Genomic DNA, 21,538 nt, shown 5'->3' on the forward strand with positions numbered 1-21,538 from the left:
CACTGTACTTTGACCAGAAATCCTTTAGAGGAAGATTGGGATTCCTTGAGGAGGCTTGAATTCACTCTGTCCAAATGAAATTTTTTCAGATACAAGGCATCAGCTTAGGCCGGGTTCACTGTGGGGGCTGTGCTTCCTTGAGCCTCTGCTGACACCTCTCTGGGAGAGTTATCTGCAGGACAGTGCAGCGCCCAGACGCGGCATTAGCTTACCCCGAGGGAAGCATTCTCATTCAACTCTGGGAACTGGATTTGGTCCAGGTGACACAATTTCTTGAGCAAGTTCACAACGAGTAGTGCTTCCCACAGGGAGATGGCGGCGGCAAGCCGTCTCAAGAAGCCTGGAGCACGTGTGCCGCCTCCTCCCTGCAGCCAGGTGAGGCGACTGAGCTCCAGCAGTTTCCGAAGGCTCGTACCCAGCGGAATATTTTAGAGCTCTGCGTAATGTTATTCAAGTATCTCAAGAATCATGTGCCTGCCTCTGGTTAATCGCGTATTCCTGGGGAGAAGTCAGATTGGACATATGTAATGAACACTTAAAATTATAGCTGTTCTGTTGTTTGGCAAGCAGAGCTTGCCTAGAGCTCTTGAATATTTTCCTGTTAGTGTTGCCATTAGCTAGGAATGAGGAGGAGCAGAATGTCACATGTCAGATGTAAACACAGCCTTAGGGTGGCGACTCGCTAGCCACACACCTTGATTTGATTGTCACAATCAAGTTCTCCTTCTCTCTGTTTCTGAATACACAGTTAACTAGTGACAGACAGTTTACTCAGACCTGTGGGTTAAGTATAAGGCAGATGTGCCTTTCTCAATTTATACTGAAGAAAGCAGCTATCTCAAAGACAGTGTACTTATTTCATTCAATAGAAACAAGGAGAATGAATTGGCAGGGTTAATGGCGTCAAGAGGTGACAGCCTGCTTAATGTGTATCATGAATACCATGTAGCCTCACTTTGGGTCCTGATGACGCTCCGTGGTCAATGTCTTGCTCTTTGGCTCTCCTTTTGCCAAATTGACTGACTCTGTTTTCTCGTTCTTCCTCCTGATTTGTCACAGTTGAGTCTTTGGTTAAAGCTTTAGACCAGCAGCTTTCAGTTTTGTTCTGGACCCCCTGGCAGAATAAGGGGCCAGGCTAAAACTGGTTTCCTAATAATTTGAAGACATGATTTGCTTTTGTTACTCTCGCTGTCTCACACGTGTACAGTGGAGTTTCCAGAGTCTGAGTGGCATGCAAGATGGTATCTTCTGTCTGTCACTAGCAGCATGTGAGCTGGTAGTCTTGTGTTGGGGAGTTTCTAACCTTTGGTTGATGTAACCTACATAAACACACGCTCTTTGGGGCTCTCATTGGTTTTTCTTTTTTTCTTTCAATGTGTAAAGTGACCCTGAGACCAACTAGTTGGAGAACCTCTGTTTTAGACATATTAACAGAGATGCAGTTGCTCCAGAGTGTCCTTGTTTTATTCATTCAACGAGTGTTCATTGAACACGTCCTGTGTGCAAGGCGCCATGCAGGACTAAACAGCAGCGACTTCTGAACGAACGTGTTGTTCTGTAACATCTTCTTATAAACCTTGACAGTGCCAGGGAAGAAGTGAACAGGGTGCACAGATAGTGAATAATAGGTGTGGAAAGCCTTTTTTGGGGAGGAAGCCGAGGAAGGGCCAGTCATGCTGGGTGGGGTGTGAGAGCACCCCAGGAGGAGGCAGGAGTGGGTGAGATTCTAGGTGGAGGCTGGCGCAGAGTCGCAGAGCAGAGACGGAGGCGGGGCCTGGGATGTTGAGGCAGCAGTGGGGTTTCAGGCAGGTCTCTGAATATTCTTTTAGATTTTGGGTCAGGGAGGGCATGTGCTTAAAGAGATTACTGATTTCATTTGTTACCTAACATGTTGGCTTTAGAGGAAGAGCCTTAGTATTAAGTTTGAGTTCATCTTGTCTCCGAGTTCCTCTCAGTTGCATTTCCCAGGGCAAAGGTTTACCTGCCAGGTGAGTAGCCTGAGCAGAAACTTTTCATCCCCTGTGAGTGGACAGTGGTAGCCTGTTGGAACGGGGCAGTTCATCGCAGAAACACCTGAAAGTTCACTCTGCAGACCAGCGAGCAGCAGCTAGGAGTATAGCTGGAAGCCTTCTCCTCAGTGGGGGCTTTCCAAGAATGGTGTGTCACATTTCTGCATCTCTGATTTTATAAGACCCTCGTAGGATTAAATTCCTGTGCCGAGTGGTGTGCTCTTGGGAGGTGGTGTGCTTAGCCAGGTGGCCCCAGAACACACACAGACTGAGGACTTTGGAGTCAAAAGCCACTGCTTTTGCTACCACCTCAGAATTTTCTCCAAGAATTTTTGGAAATAAAAATGTATTTCAGTTATATTTGAAAAGTTAAATATTTAAAAGAAGTCTGTAGTAGTAAAGGGTCCTTTTGAGTAGTAAATGACTCAGAAACCCAGCCCTTCTACCATGGTATTTCTGGTGAATTCTGTTCAGTTCAGTCGCTCCATCGTGTCCAGCTCTTTGTGATTTCATGGACTATAGCATGCCACGCTTCCCTGTCCATCACCAACTCCTGGAGCTTACTCAAACTCATGTCCTTTGAGTCGGTGATGCCATGCAACCATCTCATCCTCTGTTGTCCCCTTTTCCTCCCGCATTTAATCTTTACCACTAACATGATCTTTTCAAATGAGTCAGTTCTTCGCATCAGGTGGCCAAAGTATTGGAGTTTCAGCTTCAGCATCAGGCCTTCCACTGAATATTCAGGATTGATTTCCTTTAGGATGGACTGGTTGGATCTTGCGGTCCAAGGGACTCTCAAGAGTTTTCTTCAGCTCCACAGTTCAAGAGCATCAATTCTTTGGTGCTCAGTTTTCCTTATAGTCCAACTCTCACATCCATACATGACTCCTGGAAAAACCACAGCTTTGACTAGACAGAGCTTTGTTGGCAAAGTAATGTCTCTGCTTTTTAATATGCTCTCTAGGTTGGTCATAGCTTTCCTTCCAAGGAGCAAGCGTCTTTTAATTTCATGGCTGAGTCACCACCTGCAGGGATTTTGGAGCCAAAAGTGAAGTCCGTCACTGTTTCCACTGTTTCCCCATCTATTTGCCATGAGGTGATGGGACCGGATGCCATCGTCTTCGTTTTCTGAATGTTGAGTTTTAAGCCAACATTTTCACTCTCCTCTTTCAGTTTCATCAAGAGGCTCTTTAGTTCCTCTTCACTTTCTGCCATAAGGGTGGTGCCATCTGCATATCTGAGGTTATTGATATTTCTCCCGGCAATCTTGATTCCAGCTTGTGCTTCTTCCAGCCCAGCATTTCTCATGATGTACTCTGCATATAAATTAAATAAGCAGGGTGACAATATACAGCCTTGATGTACTCCTTTTCCTATTTAGAACCAGTCTGTTGTTCCATGTCCAGTTCTAACTGTTGCTTCTTGACCTGCATACAGATTTCTCAGGAGGCAGGTCAGGTGGTCTGGTATTCCCATCTTTTTAAGATTTTTCCAGTTTGTTGTGATCCACACAGTCAAAGGCTTTGGCATAGTCAATAAAGCAGAAATAGATGTTTTTCTGAAACTCTCTTGCTTTTTCTATGATCCAACGAATGTTGGCAATTTGATCTCTGATGACTTGGGGATCTTTATATGGTTACAATTGGAGCTTCTGGGAATGTGAATCCATCTTTGCTCAGAAACTATTGCCTTCAATGTAATTTATTGAAAACAAGTTATATTTGCAAGTTTCCCAACAGTAGCTTAAAGACCTGCTTTGTGAGATGGGCCGTGGCAGAGCCCCTTCAGCTGCTGCTTTCCCTCTAGCAGTGCTGTGACATAGGCCCCTCATTATGCTGGGGATATATTGTTATTCACGTAATTCCAACCCTCTCTAAAAGGCCACCAAAAAAAAGAATTCAGTGTTTGTGCTACTCACCAGACAATACTGAGAGTCATTTGTAATGGAAATCATTTTAGAATTCAGTACACTCTCCTCCATGAATTCTATATTGTACATATTCTATATTGACTTTTTTAATGGTCAGTTTTAATTAATTGCTATTGAGAAAGCTCATTCTTGGCACAGCCCTTGGTCAGGAGTCAACATGTATTTATCAGAGCAGCCACAGAACTGGCCTGTCCTTTAACTGTAGATCATCTTGGAAGTTGAATACAACTGGGTGTTTATTTTTAGAAATCAAGAATCTCTCAGAATGAAACATTTCTTTTCATGGAGAAACTTCTGTGCTGAGCAGAAAGTTCGCTGAAATGCTGCCTCAGTTTGTACGTTGCAGTGTCTAAACACCAAGTGAGATGCTATTTGGTTTTATTATTTGAAGTCAGACCTGCTGAGTGGTAGTAAGGACCCGATCTCTGTCTCCTGCTTTGAGGGCAGGAGGGCAGAAGCATTTAGTAATTTCCTGAGCAGAAAGTAAAGGTAAGGTGGTCTGGTAAGCAGAATTTCTGAAGTGCCACCCCCCAACCCACCCCAAGATGTCCCACTCTGATGCCCGAAGCTTGTCAGTGTGATGAGAGATATTGCTGACAAGATCATTGTAAAGGAATCATGTGAGCTCTTAAAGGCAGAGAGCTTTCCCTGCCTGGGGGCAGAGACTAGAAGCAAGAGTGGGCTTGAAGATGGGGAAGGATGGATGGGGAATGCAGGCAGCCCCTGGCTGACAGCCAGAAAGTAAATGGGTCCTCAGTCCTAAAGCTGCTGGGAACTGCCTTCTGCCAGCGGCCTGAATGGACGTGGGAGTGCGTTCTTCCCCAGAGCCTCCGCAGAGAAGGGAGGCCCTGAGCAGAGGTCCCATTGCGCTGTGGGCCAGATGACAAACTTGTGGTTTTCAGCCACTAAGTGTGTGGTAATTTGTTAACAGGATAATAACAATCTGATACAGGTGGCGAATGCCATCTTTGCAGAGGAAAAACCTCTCTCTTGGTAGCTGTCAGAACTCTTCACTTCTGAAATCTCTATGCTGACAATGTAACATGCTTTCTTAATTTAGCCATATTCTTCTAAAGGAGGAAATATACATGGCTCTTACAACATTCATTTTGATGTTTGGGTTTTTGTTTTTTGGTAGAAATACAGTAGTGCAGTGACTTGTTATACTACTATTGACATTCATGTCCAAGCCCACAAGTCATGACTTGTCAGCCCTCTGCTCCCAGACAGTTTTGTACAAACCTTTTCTTGCATATGTGTAAAGATGAATTCTTAAAAGAAGGGTTGCTGGGACACAGCACATGCATTTGTAATTCTGAGTGAAATTGCCAAATCTCCATCTTAGGGGGAGGGTTACCGGGTTGCTTTCACACAATGTGTGAGAGTGATTGTTAGCTCATACTTTTGCCAACGTGGGTATTTGATTTTTTTAAAAACTCTTGTTAATGATGAAGGCATTTCTCATTTGAGCTTTAATTTGTATTTCTCATTGTGAGAAAGGCTAAGCTCTTATGTTGTAAGAGCTGTCTGTATTTCCTTTCCCATTTTTTTTATTAAGTCATTGCTTGATATGCTATAATTTGAGATCCGTTGTAAACACATGCTCTCTGTATCTCCTTCTATAGTCCTTCCTCAAGTTCCTCCTGGCTTAAAAAGCAGACAGGCCCAACAAGACCATTTCCTGTGGCCCTACACCTGGTGATGAAAATCAGGTGGACAGATTCACTTTTAGGAGAGCACAAAATGTATTAAAAATAGCTTTGCTGGTAAACGCAGAAGGGCCCAGTGAAGTTCTGCAATAGAGAAGGAGGAGGAAGTGGCCGAGAGGGAGGTTGGAAAGTAGTGTAGTAAAAGGAGCAAGGGAAGGAAGTGAAGCAAAAAGCCGGTGGGGAAGGTTAAGGTGAGGGAAGGTGCAGTTGGCGTCCCGCAGGAAGGAAGTCCTCTCCAGCGCCACGTTGCTGAGTTCCTTCCAGCGACCGAGGACGCTACTTGGAGAGTCTGTTTTGACAGGCGCCCCAGTGGTGCTTTGTCCTCTTAAAGGGAAACAGAGGTGGGGGGCATGCCAACTTCTACCAGGGATATGTGGAAAGTTTTCTGTTGGCTATAAGTGCTTGGCAGCCTTGATAAAATCATTTGGAACAGTGAGTTGATAGAAAAGCCACCATTAAGTGACTTGAGAACAGCAAAACAAACTTGTCATTCCTAAGAAATAAGAGCAACCGGGATTCAGGCCTAGACAGAATCCAGAGGTTTGTTTGGGCATAATTGATTACAACATCTGAAAAAAAGGGGATTTTTATGAAAATTTTTTTGCAGTGAGATTGCTTTACATTCTTTTTCGTGACTGGAGTGTCTCTTGTTTGAGAACCAACAAAGAACTTCAGGAACAGAGGGCTTCAGTTTTCTCAACACATTTGAATGTTCTCATTATGAACATTCACACCTCTTATCAGTAACTGCAGAGTCGTGTGTGGCCTGATCCTCCCTCGAGGAGGGGAAAGTATGTTCCCTGTGTTGTGTGGGGCACAGTCTCCTTCTCCCTTAAGCCAGCACTGCCCCACAACCTCCCACATGTCACCCCACTCGCTGTTGCTGTCCGGAGGGGCTAGGTAGCTCTTGGCTGAGCGTCTGATAGGGGACTGCAGCCGCTTAACTTACCTAGACCCCCCTGGTCGGACCCTGGAACTGTGTTTGAAGCTGTCTTCCTCATTTCATTGTCGCCATTAAATCCTTGTGGGTAGGTTGATAGATTTTACTCAGCCTGGTATCAGCAACAAGTTGAGCTCTTGAAAGATGCTGTCACTGTGCTCGGCGATCATTCTGCAGGAGGCCTGGTCCTGACCTTCACCACGTGCTCTTCTCTAGCTGCTAATGGAAGGAATGGGGCTGTGATGGCCCCGTGAGTCTTGCTCATTTTCTTGCTCTTGAGAAGGATAAGGCATTTGTTGGTTTGTATGTATGTAAATCAACAGTTTTCCCATAACCTCCTGATCTCATAAGAACGGAGAGTTTGCCTCTGCTAGAGGGAGGCTTGCTGAGGCTTGGATATTGCCTGCTGAGAGCAGAGCATCTTGTGCTGTCCTTTGTGGGATCGGAGAGGATGGAGTGAGCGTAGGGGCACAGATAGAGGCGGCCGGAGCTGATCCTGTGTGCTGAGCAGACGGAGCCGGGTGGCAGGGCCGCTGCAAGTGCAGACACGACTGTGGGAGTCCCCGTGGCACGCCTGAGACAGGAGGCTCACGGGAAGGGTGGCGGACATCAGGGGGGGTGGCAGTCTGGCCTCCTCCTCAGTGCAGGCTTTCGCTCCGCCCTGAGGCTCTTCCCTCCTGCTGCTAAGCCGTGCCCCCTTCAGGGCCTGGGATGGTGTGCCTTGTTCCCCTGGATGCCCCTTTCTCGTGTGAATTACTCGAGGTTCAGAATAGTAGTAAGAGAGCATCTGTCTTGATTCCAGCTTCCCATCTGACTCCTGCCTCCTCTCAAGGACACTGACCCTGGGAGCATCGCGTTCTGCAGATGAGACCCGACTCTCCTTTCACAGGGTCTGCCTTCTCTGCAGAATCAGACAGTATGTGTGTTTCATGAGGCTCCAGGCCTCAGCATGCAACAGGGAAGGAGATAACAAGACTTTGCCTTGCGTCTGGATGAGCACACACTTGGCCGATCCTCACATGGGGCGGGCGCTTCCTTCTCTGCCTTAGTCTGAGCGACTCAGCTTGACCCAGCAACCTCGAGGAAGCAGATCTGAGGGCCCAGGGAGGTGTGTGAGGGCACAGGGCGCGAACCGACCTTCCTGTCCTCCCTTCCCCCCAGGTCTGCTTGCGGAGGCTCATGCTGTACACCGTGACTGGGTTTTGGCCCCGCCTACAGATGCTGAACAAAACTGGTCACCCTCACAGATTAAAGAAGGGAGCGAGAAGTTCCAGGAGGCTGTCCATCTCAGAGTAGGGTTGGGACTGAATATCAGAGACCTGGCCGATTGTAGGAGCTAGGGACGTTAGTGTGGCCCTCCTTGGCCCATCTCCCTGTGATGTAACAGTAAAGGCTCCCTGTTCCCATTTCGGGAGAATAGAGGAGCCTCTGACAGCTGTCTGGGAGGAGGGCACAGGAGAAAGTGGGGTGTGGGCAGTGGGTAGCTCATGCAACGGGAATGTAGTAGCAAAGTGTTGAGAGCCCCCCTGAGCCCCCCCCGACACCTCTTGTTTTAGAAAGAATCGTAACCAAGTAGTGCAAGGTCATTTGGGGGAATGTCATTTTTCTGGCTCCAAATAAACGTTAGATTCTTAAGAATTTTGACCAGAAATGCTTTTAGAAAATAAATGTGGATTCTTTGGTGACTCAGAAGATATGATTGTTGAGTAATGCCACGTAATTTTGGCATACACACGTGCCATGATAACGTGTAACTTCACGGATCAAGTCAAATCCAAGGTTGACTTGGGTTTACGATGGTTTCATCTCCGTGTTGAGGAACAGGAGTCACTGTGCAATGAACACCTCAGGCAGAGCGCCGGTTCTCTCTGGTTCTGTCCAGGCTGATGCACATGCCAGGCAGGGGGGTTGGTGTTGCAAGTCAGGGGTTCCTTAGCTGCAGTGCTGGGATGAGAGCGTGCCCCGGGGGCAACACTTTGCAAGAGTGGGGCTTTCCAGAATCAAGGGACAGGGCCTGGGGCGGGTGGGGAGGACATGCTGGCTTGCTGTCAGACTGGTAACAGACTCAGTGCTGTCTCTGTGTGGCCCCTGAGGTTGCACGGAGCAGCTGCTCCCTCAGAATAGCTATCCTGAGGAGGGAAGAGTGCACGTGCCGCTGCGGGGGCCGAGGAATCTCAGGATTCAGTCTTGATGAGGCCTCGCAGGTGCCCCGCAGGGGCTGGAGTAGATGTTGGGGGACGCCCAGAACAGTCGTCCTGCAGCCTCAGCTCAGCTGTACTCCCTGTTCTATTTCTCTCCTCTGCTTCTCTTCCCACCATGAACTTCCTCACCCTCCCGGATCTTTTCTCTAAGTTTGGCAGTTCAGGGAGTCTCCCCTCTGTGTAAGGAGCGCTGGCAGGGGCTTGGGGGTTCATGGACCCACTGCCAAGTGGTGAGGGCTGTTGTGTCCTGCCAACCTCCACAAGGATGGCCCCAGACACAGGGGTAGAGAGCGCCGGCCGGGCGAGTAAGGCCGCAGGGCACAGGATGGCCCCAGACACGGGGGTAGAGAGTGCCAGCTGGGGGAAGTAAGGCCGCAGGGAAGGCGCCTCGCGGTCCTTTTGTGTTTGCGTGTACCTGTGGTGCTCGGTTTCTCGGCTTCTGTACGAGTAATTTCAGTTTAGCTGCTTAGAAGATGAATGCCCATTGAATCCATACAAGGTGGATGCTGCTGCTCCACGCTCTCAGATATTCTTGACTACAGTTTTACCTTCATCTGAGAAAAGAAGAATGCTGCTTGTTCTGTTCTTGCCTTGGCTCGTAGGGACCTAACACGAGCACGGTTCACTGAGCCGTGGGCAGCAGCAGGCCCAGCGCCATTCAGGAGGTGGTGTTCGTGGTCCCCTGGCTCCTCCTAAACACTGACCAGAGCTGTGTATTGCAGGCTGGGGGCTCCTCGGTGGCGTCGGCTCCAGTGTCCTCCTTCCCTCGCACTTCTGTCACGCCCTCCAATCAGGACATCTGCAGGTAACACTCTGCACGCTACCGTGGCTCGTGTGCATCCTGGGGACACGCGTTAATGTCTGCAGATTCTTGATTCTCCATATGCCTCTGCTCTAAACAGTCAGCCTGGTTTTATGTGCTATGTGCTCACCAGGTTACCATGCGAGTCTCATTTCTTCACTTTGATGTCTGTTCTCTTTTAATATTGTTTTACTTTCTGTGCTTTTATCCCACTGTTCTCTGCATGCAGTTCCAGTGCAGTGTTTTCTGAGTGTTGTCACCACAGTCCCGTGCCATCTGCTGTTGTCTTGAAAGCTCCTCCCTGCCAGAGTCCTCTGACCCAAGGGCTCACTGTGACAGTTGTCTGTCAAGACACAGCGCAGGCGTCAAAGAGAAACTCCTATGGTTCAGAGTGGGTCCAGGCCTTGAAGCCTACTAAGAATACCAGAGCCAGAAGAACGCTAAAGTTCTCAAAATCCCTAAATGATGTGGGTGAGAACGCCCGGGATGCCTTGGAAAATTTTGACTATGTGGAGAGAACCTGCTCTGAAGGGAAATTGGTACTCCCTCAGGACCCATGTCTCAGAACCAACAGGTTCCACCAGAGAGAAAGAATACTGAATCGCAAAGCCCTGGGCAGTTCCAAACATTCTTGTGTTTCATCCCTTTCTGCCAATCGTTCAGCAGCCTCAGAGGCAGGAGCCAGCAAGGGGGGCACACATGTCCTGCTTCTGGACGAGAATGTGGATGGCGAGGCCTTGTCCCGAAGCCGGAGGCTGCTGCGGTACCTGCTCTCACTCTCGCGCGGCTCGAGCAGCAGCAGCCTGCACCGTTTCCATGAGCTGGAGAGCCGTGCCAGCAGTCCGCAGCCCGCCAAGTCCTCCAGCAGGCTGGCCGGGAGCACCGGCTTCTGCTCCGATGAGATGGGTGATGACGACGTCTTTGAGGACAGCACGTCTGCAAAGCTGAGGAGCAGGCTGCTGCGGGCGCCCCTCTGCTCCGCGGAGAAGGACAGTGACCTGGACTGTCCTTCCCCCACCTCTGAAAAGGGCCCCCGCCTCTCCCCTGTGTCCACAGCAGGGGATGCCTGCAGGTTGGTTTGCTGAGAACCAGCATCCTGGCCACCTCTGCTCCCCGTAGCTCCACGGCCTCATCTTGCTTTAATATGTGAAGTTTCCGGAGAATGTATAGACAGTTGTACACAATTACAGATTAATAGTTTTTCTCCAGAGGAATAGATTATTGATTCATTTGAAAATCCAATTTCTATGACATGGGTCCCCAAGATAGTCTCATAGATGGTAAAAGATGAAGAAGCTACACATATTAAAGGCCAAGCTGACTCTTCTCAACCAAAAATAAGTAGCGTTTGCATAAAGAAAGTGGAAGAAGGAATAGTACCTCCAGTCTTCCAGCTCGATGGTCTAGATGTTAAGTGCTGGCTTCCCCTCCGGGCCTCGTTTTGGCCCCCTGCTCCACCTGCAGCACCACATGTGGGGGAAGGGCTGTTCTCCAGCAGCTGCTTCCTCCCTTCTCTTTAACTTGGATGCAGCCACCTCTGCCCAGGTCCTCAGCCACTTCTCAGCTTTATCTTCCCGGGTGTAGCTTCCTTGTCAGGCCCCCAGAAGCTTTCAGAATCCCTTTTGCCGCCACTCTTAGCCTTCTTCCCCATTCTGACCTTTCCACAGCGTCCCCTCCTCAGGATCAGCTATCATCATTTCTTTCAACAGCTGGGTCAGATGCCGCCCTCATAGACACAAACAGCTGAGAGCCTGGGCTGGGCCAGAGCCCAGCTCCTTTTAGGCCAGGTATCCCTACCTGCTCTCCAGCTGCTGGAAAAGGCCCTTCTGTTTCTCAGTCTGTTCAGTTTCTTGAGGTTAGTGCCTACACCTGCTGCATGCACCCTTAGAAATAATGATTTAAATTTCTCACTCATTGCTGAGTGGTCCTGAAAAAGAAATGAAATGGAAGTATCTTATAATGGTTTTTCAGGTCCAGGAGAAGCTCTGTGGTTTCTCTGTTTACTTGCTGATAGAGGACGGGAATATGTAGTGTGGTGTGTGAAGGTGAGGTCAGTGATTATAGCTGACAAGCAGTGTTCATCATTCCAAGTTCCTGGTATTTTTGAAAGGTAGAGTGTGGTTTTGTTTTACACAGGAATTTTACCTCTGATTATTTTAACGTCATAAGTTCTGGAAGATGCTTCCACATTGCCTATTAGTGAAATTCTAAAGTCTTACTGAAAATGACTGCTTTGTCATTTCTTATATCATTTTTTCCTCTCTGATGCCAAATGCCATCCAGACTTTCCATGTTGGTGCGGTAAGCTAGAAAGTCTTAGTTTGCAGTAGCTGTTTTCTTTTGTGTTTGTATGTTTTTGTGCTTATAGTCATTTTGTGATGTTTATTTCTGAACATTTTCCTTGGGTGGACTGACCTTCCACTGAAGCGTCGTCTTCCCTGTCGTGTGGCCCTGCTTGTAAGGACCGACTTTGCTTCCGCCGCAGGATCTGTCACTGTGAAGGGGATGACGAGAGCCCTCTGATCACGCCCTGCCGCTGCACAGGGAGCCTCCACTTCGTGCACCAGACCTGCCTGCAGCAGTGGATCAAGAGCTCCGACACGCGCTGCTGCGAGCTGTGCAAGTACGAGTTCATCATGGAGACCAAGCTGAAGCCGTTGAGAAAAGTGCGTGCAGGCCGCCCTCGGCAGTGGCTCAGTGCCGGGGACCAGCCCCGGCTGATCCAGGGTATTCGAAGGAGAGATGGCATAGGCGATCTATTTATTTAAATATTTATCAAAGATATAAAGAGTAATAGGATGAGGATAGCTCAGTAGGAAAATTCAGTGGAGAAAAGAGGCTGAGTAGCTTGGTTTACGCGGGAGACCAATAAAACTTCAAGACAAGAAGTTTGCACCACTTACGTAGGCCACAGGCGTCCTTCCGTTCTCCCAAAGGAGAGAAGACACTGAGGCCTTCCCGGTCGGATCTTAGAAGCCCAGGCATATTTAGCAAGCATGGCGGGTTCTGCGCTCCAGATGGAGACTCAGCCAGAATTTGGGAGAGAGAGCGACATGGGGAGACCAAGTTTCGGTGAACAAGGCCCGCACTTTATTTTCCAAAGTAGTTTTATACCTTAAGTTATGCATAGAGGATAATGGGGGAAGGAGTGGAGTCATGCAAGGACAGCAGCTCCTGGTCCTAATCAAAGCCAGGCTTTCAAACTTATCATATGCAAAAGTTCAGGTGAATTACATCATGTTCTGGCCAGGAGGCCTGTTAACATTTTAAGAAACTTATTTTTCTCTAAAGGTGATTATTCCAAAGTCAGGCACCAGCCTCCAAAAATCATTGAACAAAGCTGCATTCCTATAGGGCAAAGGTGGGGTGGGCTCAATCAAGAAAAGAATTAACTCAAGGGTCCAAGGTTACAAACATTAAAGCTACTACTTAAACCAATTAATCAATACACTGCCAGGGACACAGCAGGTAAGGGATATGGAAACTTAGCAGCAAACATTGGCCCAACAAGTGAAAATCCCTTCACCAATACAATTTCTAATCAATCTTTTAACTACTCAAAGGAATCTGTGTTTAGACAGTTTAGAACATCTCCTGCCTCTCACAGTTGGGAGGCTCTGAACAATCACATGAGGCCGGAAAAACCTATTCAGGCAGGCTAGAGGACTTCCAAAGGAGTTTGTAGGTTGAAACACTGTCACACGCAGGAATTATTAACTGGAGCTGTAAGCTAACTCTTTTTTCAGAGAGAGGTAGTGGGGGACAGCCCCCCGTAAAGTCAGAGGGGTAGGTGAAAGCACAAAGCAGAAAGTAGGCAGACTCTGCTCGAGAATTTCCAGGGGGACTCCTGAGGCTCGATCCCGCCTTTGCCGAGCCTCCTTCCTCATGACCTTTGTCATGGGTGGAGCTCCTCACGCTGGCTCCCGGCAGTGATAGAATTCCAGTTGAGCTATTCCAGATCCTGAAAGAGGATGCTGTGGAAAGTGCTGCACTCAATATGCAATATGCCTGCTCCCGGCAGCTCAGTCTCGCAGAGATGAGCCCCTGGAGTCAGCACTTGGGACTGGGTGGGCCGAGGCTGACTTGGGTCCACTTCCTTTGGAAGTGGAGGCCAGTGTGTACATTCGTGTTACTGGTGCTGATTTCCAAGTCCCTCCTCGCAGGAAGAGGCTCTTTCTGACCGTTCAGTCATCATGTTTTCTTTTTCCTTGAATCTAAGACTGCTTGCTCGTCTGTATCAGTCGTTTGGCCCTGGATCACACACCATTCTGTGAAGTCTTAGTCAGTATTAGACTTCACGTGTGTTAACTATCCAGGCCTTGCCTCTAATTAAGACCACATTGCGGAGATGAGTGCCTCTCCTGCACGAAGCACAGCCTGATGCAGTAAATGTATTTTTATACGCTTGTGACAAATATTTGCTAGATAGGAGGTGGGGGCAGATGGGAAAGAAGGGACGCATGGGCATTACGTGAAGCACAACTCTCGTCAGGCCTCGTGTCCTTGCTTTCGCTGAGAGGAGCCTCTCTGGCACTCCCCTCCTGTGTAAAGACTGGCTGCTCTATGTGTTTTTGTGCCCAGCACATGGAGAGGTTTTGTTTGGAAGAATAAAAGGCTTGTTCTTATCTCAGAACTTTAATACGTAAATTGCAGGGAGAATCACATAATCAGGTAGTAGCACTTGATGTGCCAATACAACGCCAACTTCCAGGGAGAGCGCGGGTCAGATATTCAGGAAGGAAGTGTTCGTTGTGGATTGAAATGCCGGGGAAGCAGAGTGGGGCAGCACCATAGAATGTTTGGTGTTGAAGCAGTTCTTGAAAGATCACTCGGACTTAGAGGGAAAGTGAAGGAGTCTAAAGGGCTCGCATTGTCTCCAGAGGAAAGCACCCACCTAAAGGTGGGCGAGCATTTCAGAGAAGGACGAAGGCTGAAACTAAGTGTATCTTAGGAACTCAGGGGAGTGTTTTAGGAGGGAAACCAAGTGAAGATACGCTATCACACCGCAGCAGAAAGCAGTCTAGATGTTAGAGAAGGCAGGCCCAAGCTACTTAAAAAAAAATGCTCTTCCCCACAAAAGCCTTATCATTTATCAGGTACCTTACTCCATCCTGATCCCTCGAGCGAGTCTTAGGGCACTGTGGCCAATACAGGTGGTCCCCAAGGCTCTGCTTTCAGCTTGTCCTGCATAGAACCATCTGGAAAGGCTGTGGCTGGGGCCAACAGGGCATGTGCAGTGCTCACACTCGTTTTTTTCTCTACCTTTTTGTGCTTTCTGCTGATTCGGAAACCAGTAAATGAAAAAGAAAATCTGGCTATTTGGAGTAAATCAATGAGCTCCTAGAGGAGATGGGACTGGGACAGACTGCTTGTGCCAGGAACTCTTAGCATCGATTTCACGGTGTTGCTGCCAAAGTAGCAGAGGACCAAAGAGTGAGCGCCCGCCGCCATCACCTCCACTCCATAGTGCCTGCCCATCTGCTAGCGTGCTGTGGTGCCATCCGCCCCCTCTTCCCCTCACTCACGCCAGTCAGCAGCTCACGGAAACAAAAGCGTGCCACCCGGGTCTTGGCCCAACATGCTGTTTTCATCTGGACCAAAACCATAAAATCTTTTTATCAAGCCAGTGAATGCCTGCTTGCAGGAATAAGCAGCCAGGGGGACCGGATTGCTGGTGGTGATTCATAGATCATCTCGATCCCGGCTTCTCTTCATTGCATAGAAAGTTGGCTGTCGACAGAATACCAGAGCCTGGTACCTGGTTGAAGCCACGTGGTTTAAAGGGAATGACTCAGTGTCTGGGGAAATTCATCTAGCTTGGGTGAGGGGTAGTGGGGAGGGAAGCCAGTCTTACCATCAACAAAGCTCTCACCCCAGGGTAGCCCCTGAGGCCTGGGAGCCTGAGCCTCACGTCTGTGTGCTGTCTTTTCAGTGGGAGAAGCTGCAGATGACGTCCAGCGAGCGCAGGAAGATCATGTGCTCCGTGACCTTCCACGTCATTGCCATCACCTGTGTGGTCTGGTCCTTGTACGTGCTCATCGACCGCACTGCTGAGGAGATCAGGCAGGGGCAGGCAACAGGTACGTGGTCAGAACGAAAGGTGTGCCCAGCCAGGGTATCCTGAATGGCACAGTGGATCTTAGGATTGGGGTATTACTCCAGGTTGATTTCCAAGTCTGACCTCCAATGTCTGGGCTTCTGGAGGGAGGTATCCATTATGATGCACCGTACGTCCTTTTTGGATGTTTCTTGTGCTGTGGTGGTACTTTGTATAACCCAGTCGGGATTTCCCTGGCAATCCAGTGGTTAAGACTTTGCCTTCCAATGCAGGGGGCACAGGTTCGATCCCTGGTCAGGGAGCTAAGATCCTGCATGCCTTGTGGCCAGGAAGCAAAACATAAAGTAGAAACAGTATTGTAACAAATTCAATAAAAAGTCTTTAGAAATGGTTCATATTAAAAAAAAAATCTTTTAAAAAAAGGAAAAAAAAAAAAAAAAACCCCAGTTAGGAGAGATCGAATCATGGAGAGAATTCCACGAATGCCCCTGGAAGCACAGGATGACAGGGCCTGGACGAGCTCGTCCATGCCTCCTCCACAAAACTGCATTTGATGAGTTAAGAATCTGCGGCTAGGACAGGTTCAGAAACTGTGTTTTATTTATTTCACATCTTAAATAAGGTCTGAAAGTGAAAGTGAAGTTGCTCAGTCGTGTCTGACTCTTTGCGACCCCGTGGACTGCAGCCTACCAGGCTCCTCTGTCCATGGGGTTTTCCAGGCAACAGTACTGGAGTGGATTGCCATTTCCTTCTCCAGGGGATCTTCCCAAACCAGGGATTGAACCCGGGTCTCCCGCATTGTAGGCAGACGCTTCACCGTCTGAGCCACCAGGGTGCTGATAGGCTAATCGGGTTTTTTCCCTTCCAGGAATCCTAGAGTGGCCCTTTTGGACTAAGTTGGTGGTTGTGGCCATTGGTTTTACCGGTGGACTTCTATTCATGTACGTTCAGTGCAAAGTGTACGTACAGTTATGGAGGAGACTCAAGGCTTATAACAGAGTAATCTATGTCCAAAACTGTCCAGAAACAAGCAAAAGGAACATTTTTGAAAAACCTGCACTACCAGAGCCCAACTTTGAAAGTAAAGATGGACGTGGAGTCTGTCATTCCGATACGAACTCTTCTTGTTGCACAGAGCCTGAAGACACTGGAGCAGAGATCATTCACGTCTGATGGCACGGAGGCTGTAGCTCCTGGACAGCTGAGAACAGCTGAGGGAAATTGTTTACTGCCACTGTATGCATTTTCTTACGTCCTTTAATAGCATAGGCTGGGCAGGTGACTATTTTTAATGGCTTCTCTTTTTTCTAAACCCTCCTTAGTGACTCTCCTGGAAAACCCTCATGTCAGCTGTGCCTGGCTGGGTTCTGCTTCTGCCAGCGAGTCTACAGGAAGGGAGGGTGGATGAGCCTGTGGCCCCATGATGGGGTGCTGGCTGGGTTCTGGCTCGTAGCCTTGAGCAGGATGAGAGAGCAAGATGCCAGAGCTGAGGGGAGAATGGGAGCAGGCGGCACCTGGCCCTGCCGCACCTCTTCTGGTCGGCAGGCCCCACCTCCCGCCCACTAGCTGAACTGTTGGGGAGGACCAGCCCTGCGGAGAGGCTTCTCCACCACTAAACAGGGCCCGGGGAGGCTGCCACTGCCACAGTTCCCAAGCAGACGGGCCGTGGTGCTCTGTGCGTGGTGGTGAGTGATTCACTAAGCAAAGCAAAGCACTTTACAAAAGAGAAGCTTTATTTTGTGATGTGTGTGTCACGCAGGATTGACATTTGAAAGGATGTCTCATTTAGAAACCTTCCTTTCGTGACCCTGATTGTCTCCTTCACACTGTAATAGGTCTGAAGCCCTTTTTGCCTTATATATGCTAAGAAATGTGATTCTACTCTGTGTCCATAAAAGGGACTTGTAAAGCAGAACAAACAGGTCGGAGGCATTTTTCGTAACATTTTGTGGGATGAATGGATGGTAAATGGCAGGCAGTTCGAGCGTTATCTTGTGGTTTTAAGCCTGTTTTATGACAAGTCTTCATGTCACAGGGCTGCCCTAAACGTTTTTTTTTTTTGTCAGTCCTGAAGAAGAAGGGTTCATGAGATCTAAATGAAAGGAAGTTGAGGTATCAGAACAAAACGGAATATTTAAAACCTATTCCTTTACAGACAGAGCTCTCCGGTTTGTGCTGACTTCACACTGAAGAAGCAGGCATGTGTCGCCCAGCTGGGGCGCGCGCTGAAGGCGCTTTCAGGGGCCCGTGCTCCTGGCACCTTCCGTGGGCCGCTGCCCGGGGCAGAGAGGCAGATGGGCTGCCTCTGGCTGAGGGCCAGGACTGAGCAGAGACTGCCACGGCCCACCGCGTCCCGCTCCCAGCCACAGCCCTGCCCATTTGCCGCCTTAACTGGGCTGAACCCCTGGCCCTGCTCTCAGTCCATTCTGTTGTCAGGGATTATCTCCTGTACCATTTTTTCATAAAACCAAAATCACTACCATCAAATGGCCTTTGTACCTTTAAAAAGGTCTGCTTAAAATTCTGTTTTTAAAGACCAGTTTCATCATACCAGGCAAAAGAGAGTCAACTCCAGAAAAACAGCCCAGGGAGTTCTGCAGTGTGAGATGAGTGTGCCCAGGCACTTACTCTCCGGGCAGCTCTCTGGATGTCTTGGGTGGAGGCCCCGGGTCCTGCCCTCCATCCTCTGAGCCTCAGGTGTTTGATCCAGCCTGTCAAGAGTAAGGAGCAAACAGAAGACGATTCCTCTGCATTTCAGCGTGAAATGGTTTGTTTTGAAAGCCTCGGGGGAGGGCTTTGCCCTGCCATGGCTCCTCTGGCCTGGCAGGTGCTATCCAGCCATAGCTCACCCTGGAAATAGGTCCGCTCGCCCTCTCCGCCTCCCAGGCCACATCCAGCGCGTGCCTGTGCTCACTGTGCCCCAAAGTGCAATTACCTACGCCCCCTCCCAGCCTGGGGACACCGAATAGCTACAGGCAGTCTGCTCAGGAGAGCCACATCCCAGGTCTGCCTTGCCGGCGCCCTTTAGGAACTGCCCGGGCAAGGCCCCTTGTCCCTCTTGATGGCAGGTGAGTCGTCAGGGAATACTGGATTTCTGAGTGGGCACCATTCCCCTTCCCACAGTGGAGCTCCCTGCGCTGTCCCTGAAAAGCACGGAGACTTCTGATAGAGAGGAGAGTGTGCTCAGGTGGGGGTGGCCCCAGGACATCCCAGCCAGTGTGGCTGGTGCCCCACCTGTGGCAGAGGTGGCTTCATAACCAGCACCGTTACGTTGCTCCCATGGCCCACCCAGGCTCTCACGGGAAGCGCGCTCACACCATCCCGTCACCTCCAGCCAAGCTCCTAAAGGCCTCTGCCTGTGGATGGTCAGCCCCACGTTCTCCTTTTCTTTCCTGGGTTGGCACACACACAGCTTACCCATTGCCGTTTTCTGCCCTCACAGGGTCTGTTGACCACCTTTGACCCCCAACTAATCCCCACCCCCGCCCGCAGGGACCCACCCTGAGGTGCGAGGCCGGTGAAGCGGCGCTGTGCTGCCACCTAGTGGGGCTGTGGATCTGCCGGGCGTTGCTTTGAAGAGTTAATCATTCCCCATTTCTTCATCGTTTGGCACCTGACTGAACAAATGATAGAAACGCGGGGTAAGCTTGCAGGTCTCAGGGCCCGGAGGGCTGGAATCTGAACGCCAGGCGAGGGGGAGAGGGAAGCAGCCTGGGGTGTCGCCAGCCAACCGTCTCTGACTCGGCCTCTGCTTCCCCTCAAACTGTAGTCCCACTGAAGCGCTTTTGTGGCTGAGTTTAAAATTTCACTGAAAATTATAAAAGGTGGCTTCATCCTCCAGACCTGTACGGTCTCTTGCTTTTTTTTTTTTGCTTCGGTCCACTCTTTTCAATCTTATGGGTCCAGTTTCAAAACCTGCAGCTGTGCCCTAACCTAGCTACAGACATACAGGCCCCGGGCAGCTGGGCAGGTCCGAAAGCCTCGTGTAGAGCTGCCCCCCTGACCGGTGGTCGGCCCTGGAGCCGGAGGAGGCTGGGGCACACAGGATAAAGGTCCACGATGGCGTGGATTTCGCCTGACGCAAACACACTTTTGAGATACTTTCTCTCTTGCATCTGATCTGAAGTTTGCAGCTTCTGTCTCTAGCCCAAGGAAAGACTGAAACATAGGGAAACAAAAGCGTCTGTCTTTGTTTTGAAAGTAATGAAACTGTGCAACTCATCACCTATTCAGATGCAATGTTTGTAGGATGTTGATTGTTAATAAAGACCAAATTTACACTGGCATACGTGGTGTGGTTTCTAACAGGCACTTCACACTTGAAGTTTTCCTCGACTTGGAAACTTTCTAGTTATCTAAATGTCTAGTTTTGTATCATTTTGTGTATGGTCACTGTTTCTCAGTATTACTGCTTGAATAATTCTCTGTATGGGTGGGGGGGTGTTTGTACTATACACGGAGTGTCTAATTGCAGCAATAAAGCATTTCTTTAAAAAGGAGCTTTGCCACGCAAGTGTTTTCCTGCCAGGAAGCTGGGAATATTGGCAGGCACTCCAGTGGTCTGATCCCCTTTCTGGGTTCCTCTGGCTTCCGTATCAGAGAAGGTCATGCAGCCTCGGTCTGTCCCTGTGAGGGAGGCTGGATCCACCAGATGCTGGCAGTCAGTGGGGAGGAGGAGTAGGTTCTGGAGAGTGTGTGAGCATGGGAGCGAAAGCTGAAGTCATTCTCACAAATGTGCGTGTTCCAAATATCCAGACTCTACTTGGACTCACCGCACTGAGGAGAGCCAGACTCAAGTTCAGGGTGTGTATGGCACCATGACCATTGAAGTGGTCCATGGCTTAACTAGCCTCATTTTGTTAAATCATTGACTGATGCAGTCCAGCGGAGTGAGGAAGTGCGGCAGGGCAGGCAGCATTGCTGGTGATAGCTGAGCCTAGCTGTACTTCCTGGCTCCTGGTGAAAGGTTGTTGCTGAACCACAAAAGACGCCAGGATTCTTGGCCTCCGGAGGAGAAGAATTCAATCCAGGGCCAGAGACGGGGCTTCATCGCTCAGAGATTTTGTGTATGTTAAAGTATAAGATAGAGAAAGCTTCTGACATAGGCATCAGAAGGGGGCAGAAAGAGTACCCCCCTGCTAGTCTTTAGCTGGATGTTATATAGCTACTAGCAGTCTGCTAATTAAAGAAAGGAAATGTCTCAAAACTCAGAGAAGGGCACCAGGTGAGTCATCGGTTCAGTCGCTCAGTCGTGTCTGACTCTTTGCGACCCCATGAATCGAAGCACGCCAGGCTTCCCTGTCGATCACTAACTCCTGGAGTTCACTCAAACTCATGTCCATCGAGTCAGTGATGCCATCCAGCCATCTCATCCTCTGTCGTCCCCTTCTCCTCCTGCCCCCAATCCCTCCCAGCATCAGAGTCTTTTCCAATGAGTCAGCTCTTCACATGAGGTGGCCAAAGTACTGGAGTTTCAGCTTTAGCATCATTCCTTCCAAAGAAATCCCAGGGCTGATTTTCAGGATGGACTGGTTGGATCTCCTTGCAGTCCAAGGGACTCTCAAGAGTCTTCTCCAACACCACAGTTCAAAAGCATCAATTCTTCGGCACTCCGCTTTCTTCACAGTCCAACTCTCACATCCATGACCACTGGAAAAACCATAGCCTGGACTAGACAGACTTTTGTTGGCAAAGTAATGTCTCTGCTTTTGAATATGCTGTCTAGGTTGGTCATAACTTTCCTTCCAAGGAGTAAGCATCTTTTAATTTCATGGCTGCAGTCACCATCTGCAGTGATTTTGGAGCCCCCCAAAATAAAGTCTGACACTGTTTCCACAGTTTCCCCATCTATTTGCCATGAAGTGATGGGACCAGATGCCATGATCT

The 21,538-nt window shown here is 49.2% G+C and overlaps 1 protein-coding gene across 12 annotated transcripts in view; it reads left to right on the top strand.

Annotated features, from left to right (window-relative positions):
- MARCH8 (membrane associated ring-CH-type finger 8) overlaps positions 1 to 20,151 on the top strand; it is a 110,244-nt gene extending 90,093 nt beyond the window's left edge. For 11 of the 12 annotated variants that reach the window (XM_027530992.1, XM_027530987.1, XM_027530996.1 and 8 more), the window contains 5 exons: positions 9,515 to 9,597; positions 9,824 to 10,666; positions 12,080 to 12,260; positions 15,527 to 15,674; positions 16,521 to 20,151. In XM_027530992.1, coding sequence (XP_027386793.1) covers positions 9,515 to 9,597; positions 9,824 to 10,666; positions 12,080 to 12,260; positions 15,527 to 15,674; positions 16,521 to 16,825 — 1,560 coding nt within the window. In that variant the 3' untranslated portion in view covers positions 16,826 to 20,151. The remainder of the gene's footprint in view (positions 1 to 9,514; positions 9,598 to 9,823; positions 10,667 to 12,079; positions 12,261 to 15,526; positions 15,675 to 16,520) is intronic. The other variant, XM_027530999.1, reaches the window with a different exon arrangement.
- Positions 20,152 to 21,538: the final 1,387 nt, after the last annotated feature.

The sequence above is a fragment of the Bos indicus x Bos taurus genome, chromosome 28 (assembly GCF_003369695.1).
Source record: "Bos indicus x Bos taurus breed Angus x Brahman F1 hybrid chromosome 28, Bos_hybrid_MaternalHap_v2.0, whole genome shotgun sequence".
In the NCBI taxonomy this organism is placed as follows: domain Eukaryota; kingdom Metazoa; phylum Chordata; class Mammalia; order Artiodactyla; family Bovidae; genus Bos; species Bos indicus x Bos taurus.